This window comes from Choloepus didactylus, chromosome 5 (assembly GCF_015220235.1).
Source record: "Choloepus didactylus isolate mChoDid1 chromosome 5, mChoDid1.pri, whole genome shotgun sequence".
NCBI classification, from domain to species: Eukaryota; Metazoa; Chordata; class Mammalia; order Pilosa; family Megalonychidae; genus Choloepus; species Choloepus didactylus.
Window position 1 is genome coordinate 153,256,567 of NC_051311.1, and position 27,995 is coordinate 153,284,561.

A 27,995-nucleotide genomic window follows, 5' to 3' on the forward strand; every position below is an offset into this window, starting at 1 on the left:
TTTACCATTTCTGGAAAGCTGTCAACTTTAACAGTGAATATTTTTATTTAATTCTAGGGGGAAATTTGCAGTGGTGAGGAAATGTATAAAGAAAGAATCTGGAAAAGAATTTGCAGCAAAGTTCATGAGAAAAAGAAGAAAAGGCCAAGACTGTCAGATGGAAATAATTCATGAGATAGCTGTACTTGAACTCGCACAGGATAATCCTTGGGTCATTAATTTGCATGAAGTCTATGAGACTCCATCAGAAATGATCTTGGTTCTGGAATAGTAAGTACTGTTTTCCTTAAGTTGAGTTTGTTTGATCATCTATATAATTCCTTTACAGGATGCCATTCACCTGTGATAATGTGCCAGAACCTAGTTCTCTGGAAGTCTCAAAGATTTTCCAGATCTACTTCATGTGTTTCTCTTATTAATTTGACATGTTCCAAATTTGTAAGGATGCATATATGCTAGATTTTTCTTTTTCATTCTTTAATGAAATTCTTCTGTTAATAGGGTTCTTCTTAGTGCTATTCTTAAGAAGGTAAGTGAAAGCAAGATAATATTAAAATCAAAGGTATTTTATGATCCTTTACTTGTTTATATAGTCTGAGTCAATAATCTCTTTTGGAAGCAAATTTCTTGATTCATACCATGTTTTCAATTTGAGTAAATAAGTAGATAAAGCATAGAAACCTCTTTGGAAAATGAAGGACAGTTCTTTTTCTTTAAGAGATCCTGTTTTCCTTACCTTGCCCCCCCCCCCCGAAAAAAAAATTCATAGATTTGAGTACATTAAAAAGTTTAATACATCGAAAAACACAAACAAAATGAAAAGATGAACTCGGGGGAAAATGGTTCTAATATGTGTGGTCAAAATAATTAAAATAACTTTAAAATATAACTAGATCTTACAGATCTATGCGAAAAATATGAACTTCCCAGTTTAAAAAAAGGTACGGGTTTCGCCCAAAGGACATAAAGGTAAATTCCACACTGACTCACACATAAATGTACGTGGCATATACACATGAATATTGGTTCTTACAGTTTTTATAATGTAAATAAAAATAAGTTGCCAATTTCCCCCTACAAGATTGGCAAAAATTACAAGAAAGGTGATTTTCACTGGTTGAATCATCTCATTTATATTATAGGTGGAAGTAGTAATTGGTATAACTTTTCTGAAGGGCAGGCTAAGGTGTGTATCAAAAGCCCTAAAAAAAGAAATATATGCTTGTTAACCCAGCAGTTTTACTTATATATTTTTTTCAATCAGGCATTGTGTGAAGATGTGTTATAAGGATATTCATTGTAGCATTATCTATGTAGCAAAAAAGTAGAAACAATTGAAATGTTTGGTAGGAAGGCGTTGGTTAAATAAGTGTTGATGTCATAAAATGGATTACTATGCATCTATTAAAGTTTGTTTTAAAAGTATTGACATAGAAAAAAATTTTTTTAAGACTGTTAAATAGAAAAGATTGTTTCGAAACAATCTGTGTCGTATATCTTTTTACTTAAAAGTTTATGTTTATAGAGGGAAAAGTCTGGATGGCTAAAATACTAAGTCTGTTGATAATATAATTCAAGAGCATTGCATTTATATATTTTAATTTAGTATTTTTACTTGTAGGAATCCTTTCTAAAGAAATAATAAAATGTGAATAATGAGATGCACAAAAGGGTTGCCATAGTGGATTTTTTTAAAATTTATAATATTGGAAATATTAAAAAATAGTGGAATGGTTAATAAACATAGCATATATGAAGTATATATCATTAAACCTGTTTGGTTTTTTATTAAAGTTGATTTAGAAATCTAATATATAAGCCACCTTCTTACCTAGGTTTTTTGTTTTTTTAGTTTGTTTTGGAGAGGATCAGGGTAGAGTTGGAAATCGAGCTAGAAAAAACCTTCTGAAATATTATACTCAAACCTAAACCTCCTCCTTCCTCTCCCAGTCTCACAAACCTTGCTCAATTCTTACAGTTTTTCAACCAGCTCCTGACTACTTTCTTTTTACCCCCTTCTCTTCTTTAGTAGTCATTTCAACTAATCTCTCACTAGCACTTCACATTATTTCCTTCTTCCTCTGCAACTCATTTTGCCATTTTGAAACCTGGGAGACATGTTGTGTATTTCTACTCTTATGCTGCTGCACATTCTTCTGAAGGACTTGCATAATCTTTGATCATCTAAAACCTGTTTTTGGTTTAACTGGGTTATTCTTTATTTACATAATCTTTCATCACCTCCTTTTAATACCCCCCCACCCCAGGTAATCAAAGGTAGTCAGAAACTTTACCATGCCTACTGTGTCACCTATGTCCTACCTTTTATAAGATACCTGCCTTTTCTTCCCTTTATGCAGAAAATAGAGGTCATCAGAGACACCTTCCCTCAGCTTCCCTCCCCTCCTCCTCTGAGTATCTGTCTTTACTGCTCTCATCCCCTTCCCTCCTGTTTCATTTCCAAGGCTAAAACCTTTGCTTAATGAATTCTCTTTCTTCCTCTTCTGGTACGTGTTTTTTGTTTGTTTGTTTGTTTTTGGTTTTGTTTTTTCAATCAATCCTCTAGTCTCAGAGTTTCTGTCCCTCCTCCTACAGTGCTTTTTTTTCTCTCCATCCTCCAATATTTCAAAATTTCTTCTATCCCAAAACTATCCTAAAACTCCTTTTCTTTACCTGTAATGCTTCTTAAACTGTTGTCTTGTGTTTCTCTTTCTCTTTTCCTTTACTGCTATATTCTTTTAAAAGAATCATCTGAATTTACAGCTTTCCTCCCCTTCCAGTCAATTTTGGACTTCTTCATTGATCCATTCATCTATTGCTGTGCCAGTACTCATTCATTTTTCAGTCTCCTGCCATCTGCTCCTCTTAGTCTTTCAAGTCACCAGCCCCCTATTTACCAAAATCAATCACCTCATTTTAGTATTCATTCTACTTCTTACTCTCCTTAAGCACTTGATAGTATGCCTTCCTTCTTGAAATTATATTCTTCCTTGGCTTTCATAGTCTTGTTTTTTAATCTTCTCCTCCTACTGTCTCTTACTATTTCTCAGAAATATTTCACCTTTCTGTATAAAAATGTGTGTTCCATTAGTGTTGCCATTGTTATTCTTTGCATTTGCCCAGGATGGTAACAACCTGTTTTTTGTGACTTCAGGTAATACTTTACATAGTGATTATTTCCAAATCTTTATCTTCAACTTGAGCTCCTCTCTTGAACATCAACTGTATTATTCTAGCTGCCTACTGCATATGCTGTATATACAGATGCTTCAGTATCAATATGTGTGAAGTTCTGCATTGCCCTTCTGATACCTGTTTTCCTTTTGTTCCCCATTTCTAATGGTATCACCATTTATTTAATTGCTCAAGCTAGAAACTTTGAAACTATGCTTGATTCTTTTATCTCCTTTAATGCTCATATATAATGAGTTAGCAAGTCTTATACACTCTTCCTCTAAAGCCTTTCTCCTATTGGTCCCTTTTTCTTTTTACCAGCTGTTTCTCCTCTGTTTGGGGCCCTTGTACTCTCTCCCATGGACTATCAAAATAGCTTCCTAGCTGATCACCTGGCTTCAATTCTAGAACATCCATCATGCTGCTGTTAGAAAGGTAACTAAAACACAGATGTGTTGATATTACTCCCTTGCTAGAAACTTTCTTGGCCTTGTTACTTTGACCATCATGTTTTCAGAACCAAAATTCAATTTGATTCAAGCAAAAAAAAATTTGTGTTCTACTTTTAGTTTAAGAGGAAGTCTTAGATATATACTTGGACACTGAGATATCAAAATTCTTGGCCACATTAATAGATTGTTGATCACAATAGGCAAGATAAGATCACTGTATCATTCACTACACTTAAACTTAAGCACCTGCTGTGTGCATCAGATACTAATAGGTATGGATGAAAAGTGAAAATAATATTTCCTCTACCCTCTAGATGCTAAAAATTTAGTGAAAGAAGTAGATATAATTCATTGCATCAATGTTAATGTTTTATTAGAAATTTCTCGTTAGGTGCTGTGGCACATGTAGGGAGTATAATAGTCATAATGTATCAAGCATTTACTATATGCCAGGCATTATGCTAAGTGCTTTATGTACATTATTTATAAATTTTAGAATAAGATTTCACATATAGGAAAAGAGAAGTACAGAGAAATAATCAACCTGAGGTCACACAGCAAGTAGCAGAGCCAGGATTAATTCCAAGAGGGTGTGATTCCAAAGCCTCTGCTTTTAGCCATACCCTGTGCTGCTTAGCTCTGCCTGGGAGGCTAGGGAGTGCTTCATCACTGGTGTTCAGCAGTTTGATCTTGATGTGCCTTGGTATGATTTTCTTTGTGTTTATTCTGCTGACTTTCACTGAGCTCCTTGGATCTTTGAGCTTATAGTTTTTGTCAGATTTGGAAAATTTTCAGCCATTAATTTAAAAATATTTTTTCTACCCCTGCCTTTCTTCCGTCCTTCCTCCAATACAGGTGTGTTAAATTGTTTGATGTCACACAGGTCACTGAGGTTCTGTTTATTTTTATTTTCAGTCTCTTTTTTTTTTCCCCTTCTCTCTCTGTTTTCAGATTGTATGGTTTCAATTGCTATTGTCTTAAAGTTGACTGATTCTTCAGCAGTGTCTAATCTGCCATAAAGCCCATCCAGTGATTTTTTTATTTCCAATACTGTATTTTTATCTCTAAAAGTTCCATTTTGGTTATTTTCATAACTTATTTAGCTCTCCTCAATATGCTCATTTTTTAACTTTAAATCCTTAAATATATTTATAATACCTGTTTTAAGATCCTTATCTGCAAATTCATTTATCTGTCATTTCTGGGTTTGTCTTTATTAGCAGTCTGGAGCTTTTGCAGATGTCGAGTAATTTTTGAGGGGATGCTTTATATTTTGAATGTTACCGTACTGAGTGGATTTTACATCTTCTTGTTAAAGAATGGTGACGTTTGTTTAGGCAGGCGGTGACTCAGCTTTGTTAGAGCACATTTAGGACTACTTAAGCCATAGTGGTACTAAGGCATGACCCTTCTGGGGGCTGCTGATTGCACCAAGTGTTTGGCATGTCTTCTCTACTCTGGATGAAACTCACATATCTTCCCCTGTCATCTGTGAATTCTGGGAATTGTTTACCTTATATTTATTTCCCCAGTAGTTGTCCTTTGCCTGACCTAGTAATTTCATCATATGCATTTGCATGTAAGTATTTTGCTTAAGACTCTAGAAGACTGCTAAGCACATTTCTGGACCTCTTCCTCTGTGTAGCTCTCTCCTCTCCAGTGCTCTTGCTGCAAATTCTAGCCAGCTCAGACTCACCAAACTCGAATCTGAGTCCTCCATTTAGCAAGGCTGCCATATTCTGCTTCAGTCCTCCATCCCTGTACTGCAGCCCATAAACTGCCTCCAAGTAGGAAGCCAGAGAGGTTAATAGGGCTTACCCTGTTTCTTTCCCTTCTGTCATGGAACAGGGTCCTATGTTGCCTGTTAATTCCAGTGTCTGAAAATAGTTCATATGCTTGCTAGTTTTCTAGTTGATTATGGCCAGAGGAAAAATTCCAAACCAGTTGGCTGGAAGAGGAGGAAGTTACTTATTCTTTTGTGAGTGTACTGTAGATTTTTCACACCAACGTGCCCTTACATATGCCTTACTCTACTTAGGATTCATTCTTTCCATTTCTCTAGTGGATTCCTATTCATCTTTCAAGGCCCAGAATAACTGTCATCTTTCTAAGATTTCTTTTGTCACCTTTCTTTCCAATTAATCTCCCAACAGTTAATAAATAACTTGATATATAATTTCACACACATATATTTCATGCATATATAGTCTTAAAAATATTTTCCCTTTTTCTCTCCCTACTGGTGTTTGAAATCTCAGACATACTTGTTTGTAATTCATCTTTCTGCGCCCAACACATAGCACAATGCCTAACATATGCAGTCAGTTCACAATGTTGAATGTGAATAGTGAGGGAGTAAAAACCCAAGGTGGACCTCTATGCTGTACAGAAATGAAAATGCTAGTTTAGCTAAAAAAAAAAAGGAGTGTTTGGTGCCTGAGGTTGTGAGCTATGATCTAGCCAAGATGCAGAGAGCCAGGGAAACTTAGTCGCAGCCACTATGCATCCTGTATATGGCTGTGAATACATTTAGCCAAGAAATACTTATCACATAGCTTTCTATGTGATAAAGGTCTAATGACCTTTCAAATGTTGAAATTTAAAAGTTGTTTTTATTTTTGGTAAAAATAATTTTTGTGTAAAATTTTTTAAGTTAACAGTTCTCAGATTAATGTTTTGTAAAAAAAGAAATATTGGTGATACCTTATATGGATTAACTTTCTGTGTGATTTTAAAGTTCTGGAAAATAGACACTATTAGAATAACTAGACCATAATATAGTAGTAATAATCTTGCTATCTTTTAAGTTATGCACAGCAAAACTCTTTTAGTGTTTATCTAGCTTTTATATGAAGGAAGGTGCTTTGTGTAAAGTTAATATTCTTATATTTTCTGATATCCTACTTGACAATTGTTTTAACATCTCAAATTATTTTTTAGTAAAATTACATTTAGTTCCATTAGTTGATATGACAATAGTTTAGTTAATAGGTAAAACTTAAACAACTTTATATGATTGCACATTGTACCAAGATGTTATGTAGTTTTACAGATCATTTAAGGCTAGTCTGCATTTTGTTACATCCTTGAAAACTTTCAGAAAACTGTGTAGTTAACAGTATTTTTTTTTTTTGCATGTATTGATATGGTCTACTTAAATTTGGGGGAAAACAAAGAGGAAACCCTTCTGTTAAAACAAGAATGGTATACATTGTACTGGAAAGAACTAGTAGTAAATTTCTCTTAAATTTTTGAGAAAAGAAATCCTTGTTTTTATGCAGATTGACCTCTAATGATCTTTATTAGGGTTGGTAGTAATGAGCTGAGGGCCCCAGGTGACAAATTGGGTTTGAGAAACTTTTTGAACCAAAATCAGTTTTGTTTCAATTGAGTTCTATATTACTTTAACTTTGCCTGAATATGTGATAACCATTTATAGTTAATTATGTAGAAACTGTTCTGAAGCTTTCAAATATGATTTCTTCATATTATAAATAAAATATAATTAAAAAGTCAATTGTATAGGCTTAAACAAAATTGTAGATCTTATCAACCAATGAATTGTTTTCTTTTACTTTCATCACCTGCAACTTTTCAGCTAAAAATTAAATAGGTTCTTATCCAATCTTGATGGAAAACTGTTGTTTTGTTTTTTTTTAATGGGCAGAATTTGGAAAATATGTTGCCTTAAGCAAAAAGGGAAAAAAAAGAGAGAAAAGCACTAAATGTTTTTCATGAAAAGGAAATTAATATGAAGCTTTTGTTTGATATAGTTGCCCAACTTTTGGGTTATATATTTTATGTTAATTTTATGGCAACTTCGTGGAGGCATTCCAGTTTTTTTTTTAACACATAAAGGAAATTTTGATATATGATATACTTGTCATTTATGTTAAAAACAAATTTTTAAAATATACTAATTTCTGCTGAAGGGAAATACAAATTAAACCAATGGTGATTTTCCTCTTATTGGCAAAATTGTTTTAACAAACAAACAGAGAAGCTTTGGCCAGAGTGTGGTAGAGAATAAATCAGGATTGTGCTTTTGAGGAGCAATTTGGCTATATCTAGTAAAATTTTAAATGCACATACTGTTTAGCCTAGCAGTTCCATTCCAGGTATCTGTCCTTGAAAATGACTAACACACAGACACATGGAATCATGAATATATATAAACAATATAAACAGCATTGTTTATAGTGGTGAATAATTGGGGAAAAACCAAATGTCCTTCAAAGGAGAATGGTTAAATAAACTATGGCATATCTAACTGGGATACAGTATAAGAGTTAAAAAATAATGAGGTAGGTGGATAGACAGATATGAAATGATCATGGAAAGACTCTAAGATACGTTAAGTAGGGAAAAAAATGTTATAAAATAGTACATATCATATGTTATCATTTGTATGTTTTTAAAAAAATCCTTAAACTAATATTTTATATGCATTAAATATATAGAAAAGGCTCTAGAAGGATATAGAACACCAAAGAGATAAAAGGGCTTACCTCTAAAGGGGGTACTAATATTGGGGAATGGGTCTTTAGTGGAGGGCTTTTGCTTTGTGTTCATAATTTGCATTTTTTTACAAAAAATTTTTTTTTGTATTTTATAACCAAAAATTCTTGAGAAACTTTTGTTTGAAAGTGTTTAAATATATTTTATTATTAAAGCTTAATTCTTGAAGTTGTTAAACTGATGTTTTATTTAGCTTTGGAAATGCTCTTAGTTCATATTAGAGACTGAGGGAGCGAGAGAGAAAAGAATAATAAACGAATGAATGAGTGAATGAATTTAGGCATGTAGATGGACCAAAAGTTTACACAGGCTAAAACTGTATTTATTTATATAAAAATATTAATTTGTATAAATATTAAGAAAAAATAAGGCTAGATTTTTTTAACTCAGTTATTTTCCTTATAATTACTATGTGCTCTTTCATTCTCTAGTGCTGCTGGAGGTGAAATCTTTGACCAGTGTGTTGCAGACCGGGAAGAAGCCTTCAAAGAGAAAGATGTTCAAAGACTCATGAGGCAAATATTAGAAGGCGTTTGTTTTTTACATGTTCATGATGTAGTTCATCTTGATTTGAAGGTAAGATCTGATTACAGTTTTGAGAATGCTAGCGAATGATACTCCAGATGTAAAATATTTAACGGTGATTTTTTAAAGACATTTACCAAGTTTGCATGTTTTATTATAGGTAACAAGGATTTAAGAATTGGGACTTGACTCTCTTGTAACCAATTAGTTTTATCAGAGATAATGTACATGCTTTATACATAGAAAGATAAATAATAATTCAATGCCAAAAACAAAAATGGAGTTCAGAATATTGCTAGGGTAATATTCTATTACTGGAAGAGATAGGACTTGAGTTAGACCTTTAAAAAGTAAGGATTTAGATAGGTAGAGACAAATAAGAGGAAATTACCTCACAAGAGATAAGAATATTTATGATGTGTTTGGGAAAAAAGTATGTGGAATAGTTTCACTGAAATTGAGAAGTCAAGTAGGAGATACTGAAAGTTGAGAAAAGATCAGATTCCAGGGATTTCAAATGTCATACAGAGATGTTTGAATTTAATTTTGTTATAGTGGCCAGTTATAGATGATTTTTGAGCAAGGAAGTTTTGAAAAGCAGTGTTGCAGGAAAATTAGGCAGGCAACAGTATATGGGATAAATTAGAGAATGGAAGAGATTAGAGGCAGGTAGAATTCTAATTTAAAATTGTCAAAGAAAGAAAGGGAGGAAGGAAAACACAAAGAACAATATATCAGTTATGATCATTTCACATGATCAAAATGCCAACTGAAACCTTGGTTAAGCAAAAAATGAAATTTTATTGGCTAAAAAGTTCAGGGACAAGTCAGTTATGGGAGCTTTGGGGGCTCAGAGAATGTTACTAATACTTAGTTTGTCTCCAGCCCTCAGCTCTGCCTTCACAAAATGGTGGTGAAATAGTTGGTAAGATGGATGCCACTGTTTCAGCCTCACATCTGCCCAGAGGTTCAGCAGGAAAGAGTCAGATCTGTTCCTTGCTCTCTCAAAAGTCAGATTCACTCAGACTTAACCTGCTTAGATCAACCTGAGCTCATTACTGTGCTGGAGGTGGGGGGTGAAGGTGGGGGGTGAAGGTGGGGGGTGAAGATGGGAGTTGCAAGGCTCTGAGTACCTCCACCCCTTTCCACCCTCCTTTCACCCCTTTCCACCCTCCTTTCACCCCTTCCACCCTCCCCGATTTAGTCTTTCACATGGACTGAGAGTAGAAGGGATAGATTCCTAAACTGATTCTATTACTAGAATAATAGAGAATGGGTGAGTATTCTTAATATATTCTTGAGTATAAATATTCTTAGTCTGTTCCTTCAGATGTCTGTGGTGGAAAAGATCCTTGCTGGTTCTCTGAAGGTTGCTTTCATGTCAAGTGCAGGTGTAGCTGTGGGAAATTGAAACATTCTCAAACATAAAACACACCACAGTGACTCTCATAACACCTAATGTTGATTCCACTTTCCACTTATAAAAATAGCCTAATCAGCCCATGGAAATGAGATTTAGGAAGGAAGGTAACATAAGAAGGTAAAACCCCTGGACAGAAAAAAGGCTTTCCTCGTCTGAAATTCTACAGTCTCGCCTCACTCTACATCATCTACTGAAATATTTTAACCCCACTATAGTAGGCGCTCTAACAGAAAGGAGATGGTTTATAGCAATGGTTCTCAGACTTTGGTGTGCATCAGAATCACCTGGAAAAGCTTGTCAAAACAGATTGCTAGGCCCCAAACCCAAAGTTTCTGATTCAGGATTGGGCCTAAGAATTTGCATGTGTATCAGGTTTCAGGTGACGCTGATGCTATGGATCCAGGGACCATATTTTGAGAAGAACTGTTGTATGGCATACTTCATAAAAACTTAGGTATACTGTATTGTATAAATAATAGTTCTTAATTGCTATTGCATGAAGGAACACTCTCAAGGAAGGGTGTACACTGTGTGTAATCTGCAGGTTGACTTTGAAGGTAAACTTCATAATGTTCCATTAGAAATCAGGTGGAAGGGTAATAATCAATGTTCCCTTAAATACTAGTTTCCTACAGAAAAAGTACAGGGGAAACAAAACAATTGGGAAGGTTTCTTATTCTTTTCTTTAAGATTGCAATTTAATTTCATTATGTAAACTGTTGTCTTTTCTCAAAGATACTAATTTTTGAACAATGGCTAAAATGGACAGTACAACACAGCCACACTGTAGTTGCAGAGGCCTGTTTTGAAGGCAAACGTGGACACGTGTGCACCCACATGTAGTCCTAGGATGCTAATGCTGAAACGGCCTTTGTGATCACCCAGCTAAAATCCTTCATAACATGGGTGAGGCAACATGGGCTTGGCTTTTTCTGTTTAGTCTTTCATGTACACTAAAAGTTCAAAGATCCTTGCTGCAAGAAATAACCACTTATGCTTGCCTTGGGCAACTGACAAGGAAGAGATGGTTTCCGCAGTCCAGACTTCAGCAGACTTATACTTGAGGAAGCCTCAGTTAGTATTGCCCATGCAGAAGAATTCCCAAAAGAAATGTTTATTCCATAGCATTTCTTATGTTTGGTTTTACACACTTAAATTTGTAAAATCATCTCTTTGTTTTAGTTTTTATGATATTTTTCTAGTTTTATGATGTAACAGGGATCTCCAAGAACAGAACCCCAATTTAAACATTGCACCTATAGGAAATGAGTTTTCAACTTATGACCATTATTAAGCAACTAATTAAGTAGCAAGTCAGACAGGTTGCCAGTGCTATGTGTCATGGATCTTTGATGTTACTTGAAAGCAGTCAAAGATGAATATTAAATTCTTGAATACTAGGTTCAACTGTGTATTTACAAGGAAATTACATCCCTTTTTCCCTAGTACACTCATTATAAATCATATTCCTTTCTCCTCAGTACATTTGGTATAGAATTCCTTCTAGGTGTACTAGAGGTCTTGATGATGGTGGTAATAATGCTGATGAGCCTTTGATGTTGGAACTGGACTCTGTTTCCAAGACCCAGAGGAACTGAGAGACAAGGTGGCCTGAAGATTTCTCAGCCTTTCTTCTGCCCTCACACTGTCCACATGTGCAGTCAGACATGTCTCTAAGTGAATTGCTGCAAGGGAAGGCCTGAGATGGGGTGGGGGTAGCAGCATTGCAGGTGGGAATGATTCCTACCAAAAGGTCATTTTCACCTGACTTCTTAGAATCTGTATAGCGTCCACTGTTGTATACCTTTAATTGTTCTCTGTCCAATGAGAATCTATGCTTGTAATGTTGACTCTCAGTCTCTATAAGATTTTTTCTATGAGATCTTGAAAGACAAGCTATAAAAAATATTATTTTCCCACATTACTTCAAAGCTAAATGTATCTTCCTGTTCTGATTCTGTGAAAATTGGCATTTCCAATAAATATGGTAATTTTGAATTAACAGACTATTTAATCCCCATTCTGGTTAAAATGGGAAATTCCTGTCCCGGGAAAGATGGTTGAAATTAGAAGAACTATTATAGTTGCCCTCATAAAAGAGATAATTGACTTGATGGGAAATACATTAGTCAGCTTAAAGTCAGACCCCAAATGATCAGTTTGTCAAAAACTGCCGTACTGGAAACTATCCTAAATTGAGTGTGGGAAATTCTTTGAGGAGTAGCAGATACAGATCTAGAATTATTTATATGTCCAAAAAAAAACAAAAGACAAGAGACTTTTGTGATTAAGAGAAAGGCCATTTGTTGGCATGTAAGACATTGCAGGACTGACAAATCTGAGGAAAAGCCACTCTAGTAATATGAGGACAAAACTAAAATTCCCCAGAAACTCAGTAATTTGGTGAATTAGTCATTCAGTAAAGTGGGCCACTTTTATCATTCAGGGGAAGGACTGAGCAAAAAATACCACAAAGAAATTCAGTCTTAAAATCCAATGTTCTTTGTCTTCAAATGGTCTTCTAGTTAGGTCTTTCATCAATATTAGTACTAGGTATTCATCAATATTAGTACTAGGTATTCAATCATTAACTTGTCTGCCCTGTTCAATGTATGGTATAAAGTGGAACAGACTAGGAACTAAAAACTGGGACGATATCATTTGAGATTTGGATTGAATCATGGAAGTTTAAACATCAATATATTATATTAAAGCAGGGATGACATAAAAATATTTCCACACGGTCTTCCAAATTAATTTAGACAGGATTATTAACCTGTTTCTCCACCCTAAATTGGGTTCTAATAAATAAAAAGTTAATTTAATTGACCTTTCATTGCCTGATAAAATGTTCCTTTATAATCTTGTATATGATTCCTTAAGCCTTATTAAGCTGATTAACCTCAAGTTTACAATTATCTTGGTGATAGTTCAGTAAATGTTAAAGGGACTGTGTACAAAGGTAAAGATACCATGATAAATAAAGGAGTCCCCACAAAGGAGAGACATCAGATTTTAGAAAGATAGCTATTATCTGTCTGAGACAGTCCACAGATTTCCTATTAATTCCACTGTCATTACGGTCTCCATTGACCTTGCTTCTTTCTCTTGCTACCTGGGATTCATGTGTTTTAAATAGAAGTAGGTATTCTGTGCCACTTCTTTATCATGAACTTGATTTTCTAGAAGGAGGTTTATCCAAACTGTACATGCTGAGATACTTCTCTTTGTTCTCAGCACGTGTATTTCAGCTTATTGGAAGTGGGTACAGTATACCATCAAAGAATTGACAAAGATAACAGTTCTATAATGGTACCTATATTTAATTTAGAAGACTAAATTCTATTTTTTTTTAAACAACTGTGGTCAGAACAGGGTACAGTTGGTAGAGGGTAAATAAAAACATTAATAGTGAAATTCCATGGAACAGTTGTCATTTTATAAGAAATGTTTTTCTAGCAACCTTTCTCTAAACTATTTAACTTCATTTTCAGAACATCTTTACTTTGGTAGATCATGGAGTTATATAACTGGGCCTAGATTTCTAAAACTTTAATAATTTAGACCTTACTCATTTGGAATTTTTGGCATTATCACCAAAGCAGTTAGCCTTGTATGGCAGCTAAAGAAAGCATTTCCTTGGGAATGTAAATTGTAAACAAAATTTAAGGGAAAATATTTAAACTATTTTAAGGGGGTCAAATGGTGTTTAAGAACATTCACAGAATGTATGTGTCACATGAATCTTGAGATGCAGTGAAGACTTCCATTTAGTGCTTGGTATTTTGTGTATACTGAAAAGGATAAACCCTTTTCAATGATGAATATATTTCACTCAGCTAGACTTCTCCCATCTAATTTGAGTAATTGACAATCTATGTATTTAGTTTCATGGGTGAAATTAAAGTTGCCTTGAGAAGTCTGAGTATTCATAACTGATGTTTCTGAAGAAGTAGCCAGAAACTAATCAGGAAAGAGAAGATGTGACTTTACAATGAAGTTTCTATTACCAAAATCTATAATCATTTTATTGTTGAAAGGAGAAATTTATTCTTCCACTGATCAGTAAGTCAAGCATCCTCACTCAGTCTTTTGTTTGTTTGTTTGTTTGGTGGGGGCTGTGTTTTGGTTTGGGTATTTGCAACAACTCAGCATGCCTCTGCAGTCCCAACTTCTATAAGGGACAGCAGTTTGTTGTTTTTGTTTTTTGTTCTGTTTATTTTTTACTGTAGCCAAAACATTCTATGATTAAACACGGGTTTTTACACAGACCTACAGATTACATCAAGCCATGATATAGTTTTCACTAGAGATATGAAAGTCTTAGCTTGTTTTTATAAATACGTTTTCAAAATGAATTACCATTTTGTATTTGCATAGTTGTAATAAATTGGGACATTGTGTAAAAGATGGTAAGAATTCCCTGACATTTCTTGGGATATCATTTGGATCTTTTTTTTCCTTCCCTGGTTGAAGAGTTTAAAGGTACCCTGTCCAATATGGTAGCCAGTGCTATATGTGGCTGTTGAGCACTTGAAATACGTCTAGTCCTGAGATGTGCTTTAAGTGTGAAATCCATACTGGATTTCAAAGACTTTGTATGGAAAAAAAAAGAATATAAAATATCTCAATAATTTTATATATTGATTACATGTTGAAAAATAATATTTTGGATATAATGGGTTAAATATATATCATTAAAATTAATTTTACCTGTTTCTTTTTACATTTTGTAATAAGGCTACTAGAACATTTAAAATTGCATATTTGGCTCACTTTGCATTTCTCTTGGATAATGCTATTTTAGAAGGTATCAAAAGATATATAAACCCAAATGACCTGTAATATAAAGATCACTTAGCCTTTCAATTAACTTCTCAACCTATTGTAATCCAGCTTTCTCTCCCACCATTTTACTAAACATTACTGAGTCAAAGTTTGTTTATTTGCTATATTCAATGGCCTCTTCTTAGCCCTTATTCTTCCCAATGTCCTATTTTACTGCCCTACTGTCCCTGATTTCTTATCTTGACTCTCAGACTGCTGTTTCTCCATCTCCTTAGTAACTCTTGTTTTTTACCACTTAAATATAGTTAGCCAAAATTCATCTTGGCATACTTTTCTTCTTGCCATTTACTTCCATGGTTTTAGTTTTCTCTATACGCTTTCGACCTCCAAAGCTGTATCCTCAGCCTTGCATTCTCTCCATACTGAATCTTCATCTGTCCATTGGACATCTGCACCTGGATATCCTCCAGGTACTACAGATTCCAAGAATCCAAAATTTAACCAATTTTCCTCTCTTGCTGACCTGGCTGTATCAGTCAGTGAATGACATAAGCATCTCAATCATCCTTCTCCTGCACACAATCAGTCACAGTGGTCTGTGGATTTTACCATTGTAATGTGTGAAATTTCTTCCTTTTTTTTTTAATCCCACACTTCATTATATCTCTCTCTCTCTCTTTCCTCACCCCATTCCAGACTTTTAAAACAGGATAAAGGCATATTCTTTAGAAGGATATTTCTGGCCACATTACTTGTATTTGATAGTAACTTACACATCACTTGAATACTTTGGCATGTGCCCTTTACTTGCCCTGGAATCTCCTCTTTGCCTCCCCTGCTGCCTTCCTTTTCCCTTTTACCCCAGAAGGGCCTAAAAGCCCTGTGATTCCTGTCTCTTCCCCCACTGTTTCCTTTCTGTGGTTAGGTCCTACTACTACTCTCACCCCTTTCACCTTGTGCTATTCTCCAACTGCACCGGACTTCTAGTCATTTCTTCTACTGGCAACTTCCCCTTGCCTTTATATTTGCTCTTCCACCTGGAATGCCCCCTGCCTACCCTACCACTAAGATACTTTGCCACCACTGGCTGATTCTTAATTTTGTTCTCTCCTCAGATGTTGCATTCTCAGAGGACTCTAAGTAAAATAGTACACACATGCACACGCCCAGCCAGCAGGCACTCTTTCATCCTTTACCCTTCTCTGCGTTCTCCGCAGAACTTAAAACTACTTGAGCTTAAATCATTTATTTGTACTTATTTGTCCTTCTACTCCCATTAGAATGTAAGGCTCTACCAAAACAGGGAACTCATGGCTTGTTTTCTGCTATTTCCCTAGGGCATAGCTGAGTAGGCAGTCAATAAAAATTTGTTGAATAAATGATAGGGTTGGGGGATGAGCCTCTGCCAGAGATGTTTACTGAATTGAAAGTCTGTCACACACAGGGGAGTGGAGGTGTGTTATATTCAGCCAAATGAAAATATCTGATTTTAATTGGGTATATGAGTCTGGAGACGGCTTAGGATAGAAGTCATCAGCATATAAGTGGCACTTGAAGCTTTGGGAGAAGTGAAATTGCTCAAAATTAGAATGCAGAGTGTTGAGAGAAGAGGGCCAATCAGAGAGAGAGACAGACCTTGGGCACCACAATATTTAAAAGGAGGGCTGAAGGAAAAAAAATCAGAGAAAACGGTAAGGGATCTGTAGAGGGAAGAAGAGATCTAAGAGGAAGAAAACAAAAGGAGGAATTTTAAGAATACGAGAATGGTTAATAGTGCCAAATGCTTCAGAAATCATTGCATGCAAAATAGCAGGAGAAAGACATCCATTGGATTTAGTGGATCTTAGAAGTTGTTGGTGACCTCAGTGAGGGCAGATCCAGTAGAAGGGGCAAAGTCCAGACTTAGCTGAATTGATAGCAAGTGTAGATGAGCATGTTTTCAAGGAACTGAGCTTTGAAGGAATAGCAGGGAGTAAGTGTGCTGACTAGAAAGAGATGCAGAGTCATGGAAGATTTTATATATATATATACATACATATATATATATGGTTTGGTTTTTAAGATAGGAATGTAAGCATATTTAAATGCTGGGGAGTTGCTGGTATAGGGGATGAGTTTGCAAGTACAAGTGAGTAGACGGCATGGTACCTTATACACAGCAAGTACTTGTTTAATGAATTACTATTTACTGCTAAATTTCTCCATATTTTGGATCTTCACAGATGAAATTTGTGTGTTTTATGGATTACATGCTTTTGTTTTTTATCCTTAGTCATAGTTTTCATGATTTTTTTTTTTGGGGGGGTGCTGTCTTTTTAGCCCCAGAATATTTTGTTGACAAGTGGATCACCATTGGGTGACATTAAGATAGTTGATTTTGGCCTTTCAAGAATAATGAAGAACAGTGAAGAGCTCAGAGAAATTATGGGAACTCCTGAATATGTGGGTAAGTATTCATAAATAAGAGTGATGGTTTTGTATATTGGGTCAGGAATCACCTTCCAATTAGGTAACTCACATATGGTGTGAATAATAGTGGTGTCTGACACCTGACTGTTAGACTGAAATTCTGCCATTACAGGTTCATTCCTTTGGGTTAAATTTAAATATGGAATACTTCCAAGGATAAGGTACCCAGTTGGTGATCCCCTTCCTGAAAGGCTATGCGAATTTGAAGGAATTACTTCTAAAAGAACTAGGAGAGGATTTTCCTAATAAAGTAGGGCATCATAATTACCTGAGGGTGGGAGGAAGAAGTTCAGGTTGGTAAAAAACATTGTTAAAGGAATTGCAAGCAGTGTTATTCAGGGCATTCAGTGGACTGATGCAAAGCTGAGGGTTTCTGAAGAAAGAGGGGCTTAAACATACCAGCAAGAGAGCTGCTGAAGTGATGATGTACCATGTAAACATGACTTATGATACATTGAGAGAAAAATAGGAATTTGAAGGATTAGTGGTCTCAGTGAGGTGAAGAAAACGTTTGTAGTAGAGTAAGGTAGTGAAATAATTTAGAGATTGTGACCAGAGATTGTAATATTAACATTTAAAATTTCAGCAGTGAAGCAGTTTTTTGCAATTATGAGGCCCTGAATGTAGCTCTGGAAGGGCAGCTCTTAGACCAGGTGGTTCAGAAGCTCTGATGCTAGGCAGGATGGGTCATGGGCAGAGTGGTGAAATGGCCCAGGCAGGCCTTGGAGTGGAGGAGGATGGCTGAGTGTCAGTAGATGACAGCTGTGGCCTGGGCTTGAAGGGAAGGAGAGTCTTTGCCTGAGGGTGGGGGTGTGAAGTGGGTGGACAGGCAGTCCCCATTCTAGAGGGCCTTGGGGCATGGGGAGCCTTAGAGAGCCTTCTCATTTCACAGACGAGGTAAAAAGAATAGTCTTTGAAGAAGGTGAGGATATTGGGAATTTATTTACAAGGGAAAGAGGGTTCCAGAGATCACAGAGACAGGAGGGCAGATGGGGTTTAGGAAAGCATGAAGCTATATGCAGTGATAGTATAAAATCTAATTCAAAGTTTTAAAGTCCTATAGTTTTGAATGTATTCTTTATTAATTGGGTAATAAAAGATGTCACGGGCAGAAAAACAACCTGCCAAAATTGTATGTGCTTTTTTATGGACTATTAGTTTTCAATATGCTGATGGATATGCATTATGACCACTGTGTAAGTTTTAGAAACATGACTTAGCAGTGTTTCTTTAGGAAAAACAGCAGCCCAAATATTTCAGCCAATTTTTAATGGGTAGCATTGTAAACTAGAAGAAATACAGGAAATGACAGGATGAAAGGCTATTAGCTGAAATACCAATATAGTAATCTTTACCCTGAATGAGTTGTTTTAAATGCTTTCTGTTCTTTGGTAAATTCTAATTTTTCTACCAAGAGCCTTTTTTCCCTTAAAACAGAACAATCTTCTTTATTGTAAAAGTGGTACTAACTCAATCCCCCCCCAAAAAAAACCTAAAATTAATTCAGAGGTATATAAAACAGAAAACCAAAAGGACTCTCCTGTCTTTCCCTGGCCTGCCTTTTAATAGGCAAGTTTGTGCCTTCCACATCCTTTTTATATATACGTGACTGCCTGGGTGTGAGTTCTGGCCCCATACCCCACTAGCTGGTGAGCTCGTTACCTAAATCCCTTTATACCTCAGTTCCCTTTGTAAAATGGGGCTAGTAATAGTACCTACCTCATAGGGAATTTGTAAGGATTACATTGGATTTGCTATATATAAAGCTCTTAAAACAGCAATCAGCACAGAGTAAGCATTTTAAAAAGCAAACTATTGTTATTATTCCCTACCCTTCCCCCGCCCCACCATGTTTTGCTCTATGGTCCCCATTTTATTTTCACCCTTCCAGTAATTTGGAGGCTTTGCCTTTCATTTTTAATTTCCTAGCAGTTTCTTTTTAAAATTTTGCATAACCTCTGTTTCTCAACTCAACAATTTTAGAAATCAAAGTTGAGGAAATTAGCATACCTAACATTTCCTCCTTGTCTCCTCTTCTGATTTTCTGTGGAGGTTTTACCCCAAACCAGTAATGGATATATGATTTTGAATTTTTTTTTTCTAGAATTAGAACATTTCATTCTATTTTTTAATTGTAATTACCAGTGTTTTACTTAGTCTTTGGATCTTTTTTTTTTTTTGAAACCCAGGAAGGAACCAGAGACCTTTAGATTGGATCTATGTTTAAATGGATTCAGTTTTTTCATATCCTAGCATTTTGGCTGGCTAGATTATATCAATGAGTAATTTTTCTTTTCAAGGAGAGTTTTTACAGTATATCTCCTGAGTCCTTGCACATTTGAGAATTTGTGACAACAATTTAGTTAAGTATTATCAACACATTTGATTTTTGTCAGAACTCTCTAGATGCAGCTCCATTGCCTTTGTGTGTGATGCATGTCATCTGAGGATGGCCAGTTTTTTTTAAACTTTGCTGACTGACTTTTTGTTAATGGGTAGATGTTTGAAAAGTTTGCTCTGGCTGTAACATGAAGAATAGATCAGAAGGGTGGGATGAGCAGCAGGGCAGCCCCTGGACAGGCCACTGCTGCTGTCCGGGTGGGAGGGGAAAGAGCCATGGGCTAGGATGGGCAGTGGGGAAGAAGAGGAGTCACTGGATTTAAGAAAGATTTTAAAGATAACGCTGTTAGAACCAATGCTTGATTGGATGGAAGGTGTGAGAAGAGGAGGGTATCAAAAATTGTCAGTTTATATAGTAGTGTTTATCTTTAAAAAAATTTTAAATACTAGATCTCAACAATGGAGCGTAGCAGTGTGAAAAGTAAAAAAAGTAATTACAAACATCTAGTTAGACTTTACAGTAATTCATGTTAATCCAATTTATCTTATTTTATTTCATTTAGGTACACATTTTGATAGTGTCTCATAATTTCTGGTACTTTAAATTTTTTTTAACCTAAGAGCAAGTTAGTATCTTTTTTCTATAAAACCAAATGTTCTTCTTTTTTTCTTCTCTTTTACTAGCTCCTGAAATTCTTAACTATGATCCTATCAGCCTGGCAACAGATATGTGGTAAGACTGGGAAAAATTAATCAAATTAGTTTCATGAAATTAATATAATACTACATAATAATTTTTTTTTTTAATTTTCTTTTTGATTTAGGAGCATTGGAGTGCTAACATATGTCATGCTAACAGGGCTATCACCCTTCTTAGGCAATAATAAACAAGAAACATTCTTGAATATCTCACAGATGAATTTAAGTTTTTCTGAGGAAGAATTTGATGTTGTGTCTGAGCCAGCTATTGACTTCATCAAGTCACTTTTAGTTAAGAAACCTGAGTAAGTATTATTAATTAATATTGATCTTTGTCAATTTTTAAGTGAATGATCTGCTCCAAACAAAAGCAATTTAAAAACCAAAACATCAAATTGAAGACATGAAAATGTAGACATGAAACCAGATGAAACCCTTGATTAAATATATCTGTTGAAAGAAAAAGTGGCAAAGATGAAAATATTTTTAGAAAATATGTACTCCACCCGAGTATAACAGGATTTAAAAGTTAATTAGCAAAATTAGCATAATTGCAAATGTATCATATTGTGAATTAGTCTCATAATTCATGGTTAGTAGAATTGACAACAAAACGACAGCGAATCCTTTAGCAGATGTGTTTCATATGTTCTTGGGCTTTCGAGAGGACTTTTCTGAGTTACCTTACTTAAAATATTGTTTTTCAACATTGTGGGGTATTGTATGTAAATGTCAAAGTTTCTCATTTTGTTTGGGAAAAGATTTTTGCCAATACTTCATACTTTTTCAGAATAAAATAAAATAAATACAGTATCTTATCCTCTAATTTTTCAATAGTTTTAACTTTGTATAAATGTATATTTTTATACAGAGATCGAGCCACTGCTGAAGAATGCCTAAAACATCCCTGGTTAACACAGGTCTGTATTCAGGATCCTTCTTTCATGGTGAAAGATGCCCTAGATGAAGCAAATGCCCTCCAAGAAAGTGATTCCGTGCCTGAAATTAATTCAGATACCGAGAAATCAGAATCAGAGGAATCAGTTGTAACAGAGGAGTTAATTGTAGTTACTTCGTATACTTTAGGACAATGCCGACAGTCGGAAAAAGAGAAAACGGAGCAAAAGGCCATTTCTAAACGATTTAAATTTGAGGAGCCTTTGCTACAAGAGATTCCAGGAGAATTTATCTACTAAGCAGTATTTCCCTTGGGAACTTTAAGATTTCTACACTGAAACTGTTAATATTATTTATGGACTTGTGGCCAAATGATACATGTGCTGAAAGTGGATAACCAGGTATCACTGATAGAAACTAAAGTGACTGTTAAATTTAGAGAAGTAGGTGAATGAAGCCAGATTTATAAAGTTGCCAACCAGGCAGTTTAACAGGTAAAGTTACCGGTTTCAATGTTATTTTTAAGAAGGGGGTTATTGCATCTTTTAATTCCAGATCCTGTTTCTTCAGAATGAGAATTTGTGTGCAAAGATGTTTGTATTCAATTTCTTTAAAATCCAGTAAAAGTGCCAAAATTACATCTTTATAAATCTGTTTTGTATTATTCATATGTGTGTCTATATTTGCATATATGTTTGTTGATATCTTTACTAAAATTTATACTTTGGGATTTTTTTTGCAAGATTTTAATTTAAATTGAAGTGTTCCTAGTTTTTGAAACCAAACCATTAGAGTTTGATAATGTCTTATTTTTGTATTTTATTACTGCTTTATATTGACTTTATTTGGCTCCTTTTGTCTGTTTTTGCCTAACACTTGTAACCTATCAGTGAATATCCCTGACAGTTTGTTTCCCTTCAGTGTCATTAATAAGAGAGATGGTGATTTTTCACCTTAGATTATTCTGGTTTTCAAGATCATGGTTAAGCAATCCTGTATTAACTAGTGTCAGTTTTTCAGCCATTTCCCTCATCACACCATGCTCATCTGCTCTTATTCACAGGCGATACCCCTGCCACCTCCTCACCCTTCTCCCTGTATTTGTAACTTGATTTGGGTTATGTGCAGGTGCCAGTGTGATCTGATCCATACTATGGTTGCTTTGATCAGTGAAAAGACCCTGTTATATTTTATCCCCAAATTAATAAAATACCTTAGAATGGGAGAAAAGATATAAGGTATATTCATTATTGCCACGAAGCCTCTACTTTTGAGTTTCTTATCAGTCCTCAATCTGTTAGGAAAAATCATAAAATACCAAAATATTTTTACACCTTTACTTCATCCACAAAACCTTTGACATTGGACACCTTGTCATTAAAAAGTTACCTTGTCCCAAAACGACAGGAATGTACTCAACAGAGTTTAATTTGATTAGGATTGAACACTTGAATTGTATCTAGTTCCCATAGTGAACGGTAAATTCCTATAAAAAATGGATATGTAAAGTGTATGATGTATAACTTAAAATTAACTAAAATCCTTCTCACCAAAAAAAGTCTGAGAGTGCTTCTTTATCCTTTTTTAGGCTCAAGGTTCCCCATACATCGGTTACTACGTGTCCCCTCGGTACTGACCCTCCGCGCTGTAGGCTCTGTACTGTGATACCATGACCAACTTAGGCCTGTCCCCTCTTGGTCTGATTAGCCTGTCCCATGATGCTTTCTTCCTAGTATGATTTCTCAAATGTCAAAATCATGATAATGGCAGCTGATGACCTCCTTGGAAGCGTGTGCAGTGTTCTGTGCTAGACACTTACACACACAGCCTGTAATCCTTTCGGAGCCCTTAGAATTGTTCATGCACCCATAGACCAGATTGATTAGTCAGCTCAATCAGTTTGCACTCCCTTCTCACTGAAGTAGCTTTATTTATACAAGTTCTTAGAAACTAGCATTTCTAAAAAGTTATCAAAGGGAGAGGAAATTCTGCTACAATGGGAGTTTTCCATGAAAAGCAATGTTAACCCTGATTTAAGTCTCTTGAAAGAGATAAAACACAATTTTAGGCAAATTTTTATAAAATTTATAAATTTTCATAAATAGCTCCCTGACCAAAAGTAAAGGGAGAAAGAGGGGAAAAAAAAAATACTCAGTATTGAGTGGCATTTTTGTACTCGATGAATTTGTCAGGTTTTAAAATTGGAATCATTTGCACAGCATGTAGACTTTTCCAAACCAGTTTATATTATACTCATAATAAGTACATTTAATATAATTGTTGCATTTGTAAAAAGACAGGTTTTCTTTCAGTGTGCTGTGTATCGTTAACTGCTTTTGTACCTTAAATTTCAAGTGGTACGGTGCTTTTTAAAGAAATCCTTCAGAATATACTTGTAAAGGTATATTGAACTTTTTTTTTATTTATATGCTATAAACAGAATGTAAACAGTCTTCACAATGTTAGACCAAATGAAGTCTTTGTATTAATGACTTGCCAGTTAGAACTATGCTTATTTAAAGCTGTTAATGTTCATTTTCAATTTTTTATCACCAAGTTTACAAAAGAGTAAAACTGTATCTTTGAGTTTATTCAAACAGCTTATACCTCTAGTTTAATCATAATAAAATTCAACATAATATTTTAGTGTGATAAGAATTTGTTTATGGAAGATGCAGAAATTTTAAGTGGTTTTAATAATTTGGAAAATTATTTTTTAATGTTTTGTTTTCACATGAAAAGTAGGAGAAAATCTTTCTCTAGGACTGATGATAATTGTGATATCTTTTAAACATTTCCAACCAATCTCAGTTTGGAAGAAAATTTTTTTGAGAAAATGTTATAAAGATCGCTCAGAAAATGTTAGACAAGAGATGAATTAAGAGTTCTCAGTAATGTGATGGGGGGGGGCTCAGACTATTGGAGGCCTAAGCATATGTAGAAATAATAAATATTGATCCATAGACAGCAATATAGATAATTATAAACAGGGAAATCTGGTTAGCCAAAGTATCAACAAACTAATCCCAAATATATTTTAAGCTCACTGTTGTAAAAATCCAAATTGATCTGATAAAATTAAAAATTAAACAGCCAGTATAGTTGAAGATCATCTTCCAGTTAGTACCCTCAGTTTGTTACAGAATTAGAAGAGCCAGATTAAAAACGTTCAATAGCCTCAGTCTCTAACTAGTGTTTTGTTCTGATGGAAGGGCCCTCCAACCCCCCACAAGAGATATAATTTACACATAATGAAATGTACAGATTTAAATCATAGTTTTGATCAGGCTTGACAAATGCATACCCTCTTGTAACCCATACTCCTATAGTGACAGAATATTATTTTATCAGTCCAAAAAGTTCCCTCGTGCCCCTTGCCATCCCCCTGCCCAAGCAATCACAAATTTGCTTTGTATTGTTATAGATCAGTTTCCCTTTTCAAGTTTATATAAATGGAATCATGTGACATATAATTTTTTGTTTCCACCTTTTACTCAGCATGATGTTTTTGAAATTCATCCATGTTGTTGCTTGTATCAGTAGTTTGTTCCTTTTTATTTCTATTCAGTGTTCTGTTGTATGAATAGACCACGGTTGATCATTCTCCTATTGAGGGACTCCTGGACCCTTACGAATAAGCAGCTATAATGTTTTTGTACAGGGATTTTTGTGGACATGTTTTCATTTCTCTTAAACAAAATAACTAGCGGTAGAATTACTAGGTCATAGGCTAGATGTATATTTAATTTTTTAAGAAACTGCCAGTTTCCCAAACTGGTTGTACCGTTTTGCTTAACATCCTTGCCAGCATTTGGTGGTGTCCATCTTTTTCATTTTAGCTATTCGGGTATATGATGGTATCTCATGGTAGTTTTAATTTTCATTTCCCTGATGATTAATAAGGACCACTTTCATGTGCTTATTGGACTATTCATATATTTGCCTTTGTGATCTGTTCAAGTCTTTTGGCTTTTTTTTTTTAGTTGGATAATGAGTTGTAGGAGTTATTTATATATTCTGGATTCAAGTCCTTTGTCAGATTTATGTGTTATAAATATTTTTCTCCCACACTGTCACTCATCTACTTATTTTCTCAGCAATGTCTTTTGATGAGCAGGTTTTAATTTTGAGGAAGTCCAATTTATCAATTTGTATTTTATGGTTAATGTTTTCTTTGTCCTCTGTAAGAAGTCTTTACCCTTCTCTAAGGTCATGAAGATATTGTCTTATTTTTTTATAAGCTTCATAAAAGTTTTAGCTTTTAAGTTTAGGTTTGTGATGAATTATTTTATTGGTATGGTGTGAAGTACGGGTCAAGTATCTTTGTTTCCTTTATTATTGTTCAGTGTTTCAGCACCAGTTGTCAAAAAAGATTTACCTTTCCCCATTGAATTATTTTGGTGCCCTTTTTTAAAATCCTGTGACCATGTATCTATTTGTGGATCTAATTCTGGACTGTATTCTGCTCCATTAATCTATCTGTTTATCCTTTTGTCAATACTTTATAAGTCTTCATGTCAGGTAAAATAGGCCTTCCATTTTTTTTTTCATTTTCAAGATTGTTTTGCTTATAATTCTAGGTCCTTTCCAAATAAATTTTAGAATCAGCTTGTCAATTTCTGCCAAAACTACCCAAAGAAAAGCTGTCTTGGATTTTGATTGGGATTGCCTTGAATCTGTAGATCAATTTGACAATTTAACAGTATTGAGTGTTTCAGTACATAAAGGTGGTATGCCTTTCCATTTATTAAAATATGTGTTAGCACTAAATAATTTAACTTGTACAGTCAGTTTTTTTGAACACCGTAAGTACATAGAGCTTTGAATGGGAAGTGACATCTGGTGGGTTTGTACAGGTTGGAGTGAAATTCCGATACATCCCAAAGTGATTTGGGCAGAAAATAAAAATGTATTTGTGGGGCCCCCCTGAGGAACTGGGGAAAATGTGGAAATGTTGGACTTCCCCACCTGGGTTATTACTGATATTCTCACCAACATTGAGGACTACGAATTTACTTGGCCAAGTCTGCGATCTGGGGGCTTTCCCTTATGAGACTTGTTGCTGCAAGGGAGAGGCTAAGCCTACTTATAATTGTGCCTAGGAGTCTCCCCCAGAGAACCTCCCTGTTGCTCAGATGTGGCCTGTCTCTCTCTCTAAGCCCACTCACCAGGTAAACTCGCTGCCCTCCCCCTATACATAGGATATGACTCCCAGGGGTATAAATCCCCCTAGCAACGCAGGATATGACTTCTGGGGATGAGCCTGGACCCAGCATCATGGGATTGAGAAAATCTTCTTGACCAAAAAGGGGAAGGGAGATGAAACAAAATAAGGTTTCAGTGGCTGAGAGATTTCAAATGGAATTGAGAGGTCACTCTGGAAGGCATTCTTATGTACTTTAGTTTTGTTAGAATGGCTAGAGGGAAATACCTGAAGCTGTTGAACTGCAACCCAGTGGCCTTGATTCCTGAAGATGATTGTGTAACTATGTCACTTACATGGTGTGACTGTATGATTGTGAAAACCTTGTGGCTCACACTCCCTTTTATCTAGTGTATGGACAGATGAGTAGAAAAATGGGGACAAAAATTAAATGAAAAATAGTGTGGCATGGGGTGATGGAAGGTTTTCAGTGTTCTTTTTTACTTTTTTTTTTTTTTGGAGTAAGGAAAAGGTTCAAAAATTGATTCTGGTGATGAATATACAACTATGTGATGGTACTGTAAATAACTGGACACTGTGGATGATTGTAGGGTATGTGAATATATCTCAATAAAACTGTATTAAAAATATATATATCTGTTAGTCTGCTAGGCTGCCAAAAGCAGTATACCAGAAATAGGTTGGTGTTTACAATGGGATTTATTATCTTACAAGGTTACAGTTTCAAGGCTGAGAAAAAGTTCAAATCAAGGCATCATCAGGCGATGATTTCTCCCCGAAGACCAGCTGCAAGGCACATGGTGGCATCTGCTGATCTTTCCCTTCTGGGTTTCCTTGCTTTCAGCTTCTTGCTTCCCTGGCTTTCTCTTTCTCTGTCTGAATTTCATTCTTTCATAAAGGACTCCATTAAAAGGATTAAGACCTACCCTGAAAAGAAGTGGGTCGGTCACAACTTAACCTAAGATCCTGCTCACCCAAAGATCCTACTTACAATAGGTCCACACCCACAGGAATGGATTAACTTTGAGAACATGTTTTTTCTGGGCTACATACAGCTTCAAACCTTCACAAAGGATTTTAAAATTTTTCTCAGCAGTTTTATAGTTTTCAATGTAAAGATCTTGAACATGTTTTGTTAACTTCATCCCTACATATTTTATGGTTTTGATGCTATTGTTTTGGATACTGTTCATTTTTCAATTGTGTATATGTTTTGCTTGTGATACTCCACTTCTTATACTCATTTTTAGCTCATTATGCTTAACTATGTCTAAATTATAAATTATTTAAATAATAATGAGTCTACTTTTCTTTCCTTTTTTAAGATTTTTTTGTTTTATTTTATATACAAAGAAATCCACTATCAGATTATTCCCCTATATAGATAAGGTATCCTTTTTCTCTTGCTGCTTTAAAGGTTTTTTTCTTTGTCTTTAGTTTCATAAGTTTATCTGGTCATGGATTTTTGGGGTTTTATCTTGTTTGGAGTTCACTCAGCCCCTTGAATCTGTAGGTTTATAAGTCTTTAGCCAAATTTGGAAAATTT

At 35.0% G+C, this 27,995-nt stretch overlaps 1 protein-coding gene across 1 annotated transcript in view; it reads left to right on the forward strand.

Moving 5' to 3' along the window:
* STK17A (serine/threonine kinase 17a) overlaps positions 1-26,435 on the forward strand; it is a 33,773-nt gene extending 7,338 nt beyond the window's left edge. Inside the window, exons 2-7 of the mRNA XM_037837145.1 lie at positions 58-270; positions 8,576-8,720; positions 17,200-17,326; positions 20,374-20,422; positions 20,514-20,693; positions 21,260-26,435. Coding sequence (XP_037693073.1) covers positions 58-270; positions 8,576-8,720; positions 17,200-17,326; positions 20,374-20,422; positions 20,514-20,693; positions 21,260-21,584 — 1,039 coding nt within the window. The 3' untranslated portion in view covers positions 21,585-26,435. The remainder of the gene's footprint in view (positions 1-57; positions 271-8,575; positions 8,721-17,199; positions 17,327-20,373; positions 20,423-20,513; positions 20,694-21,259) is intronic.
* Positions 26,436-27,995: the final 1,560 nt, after the last annotated feature.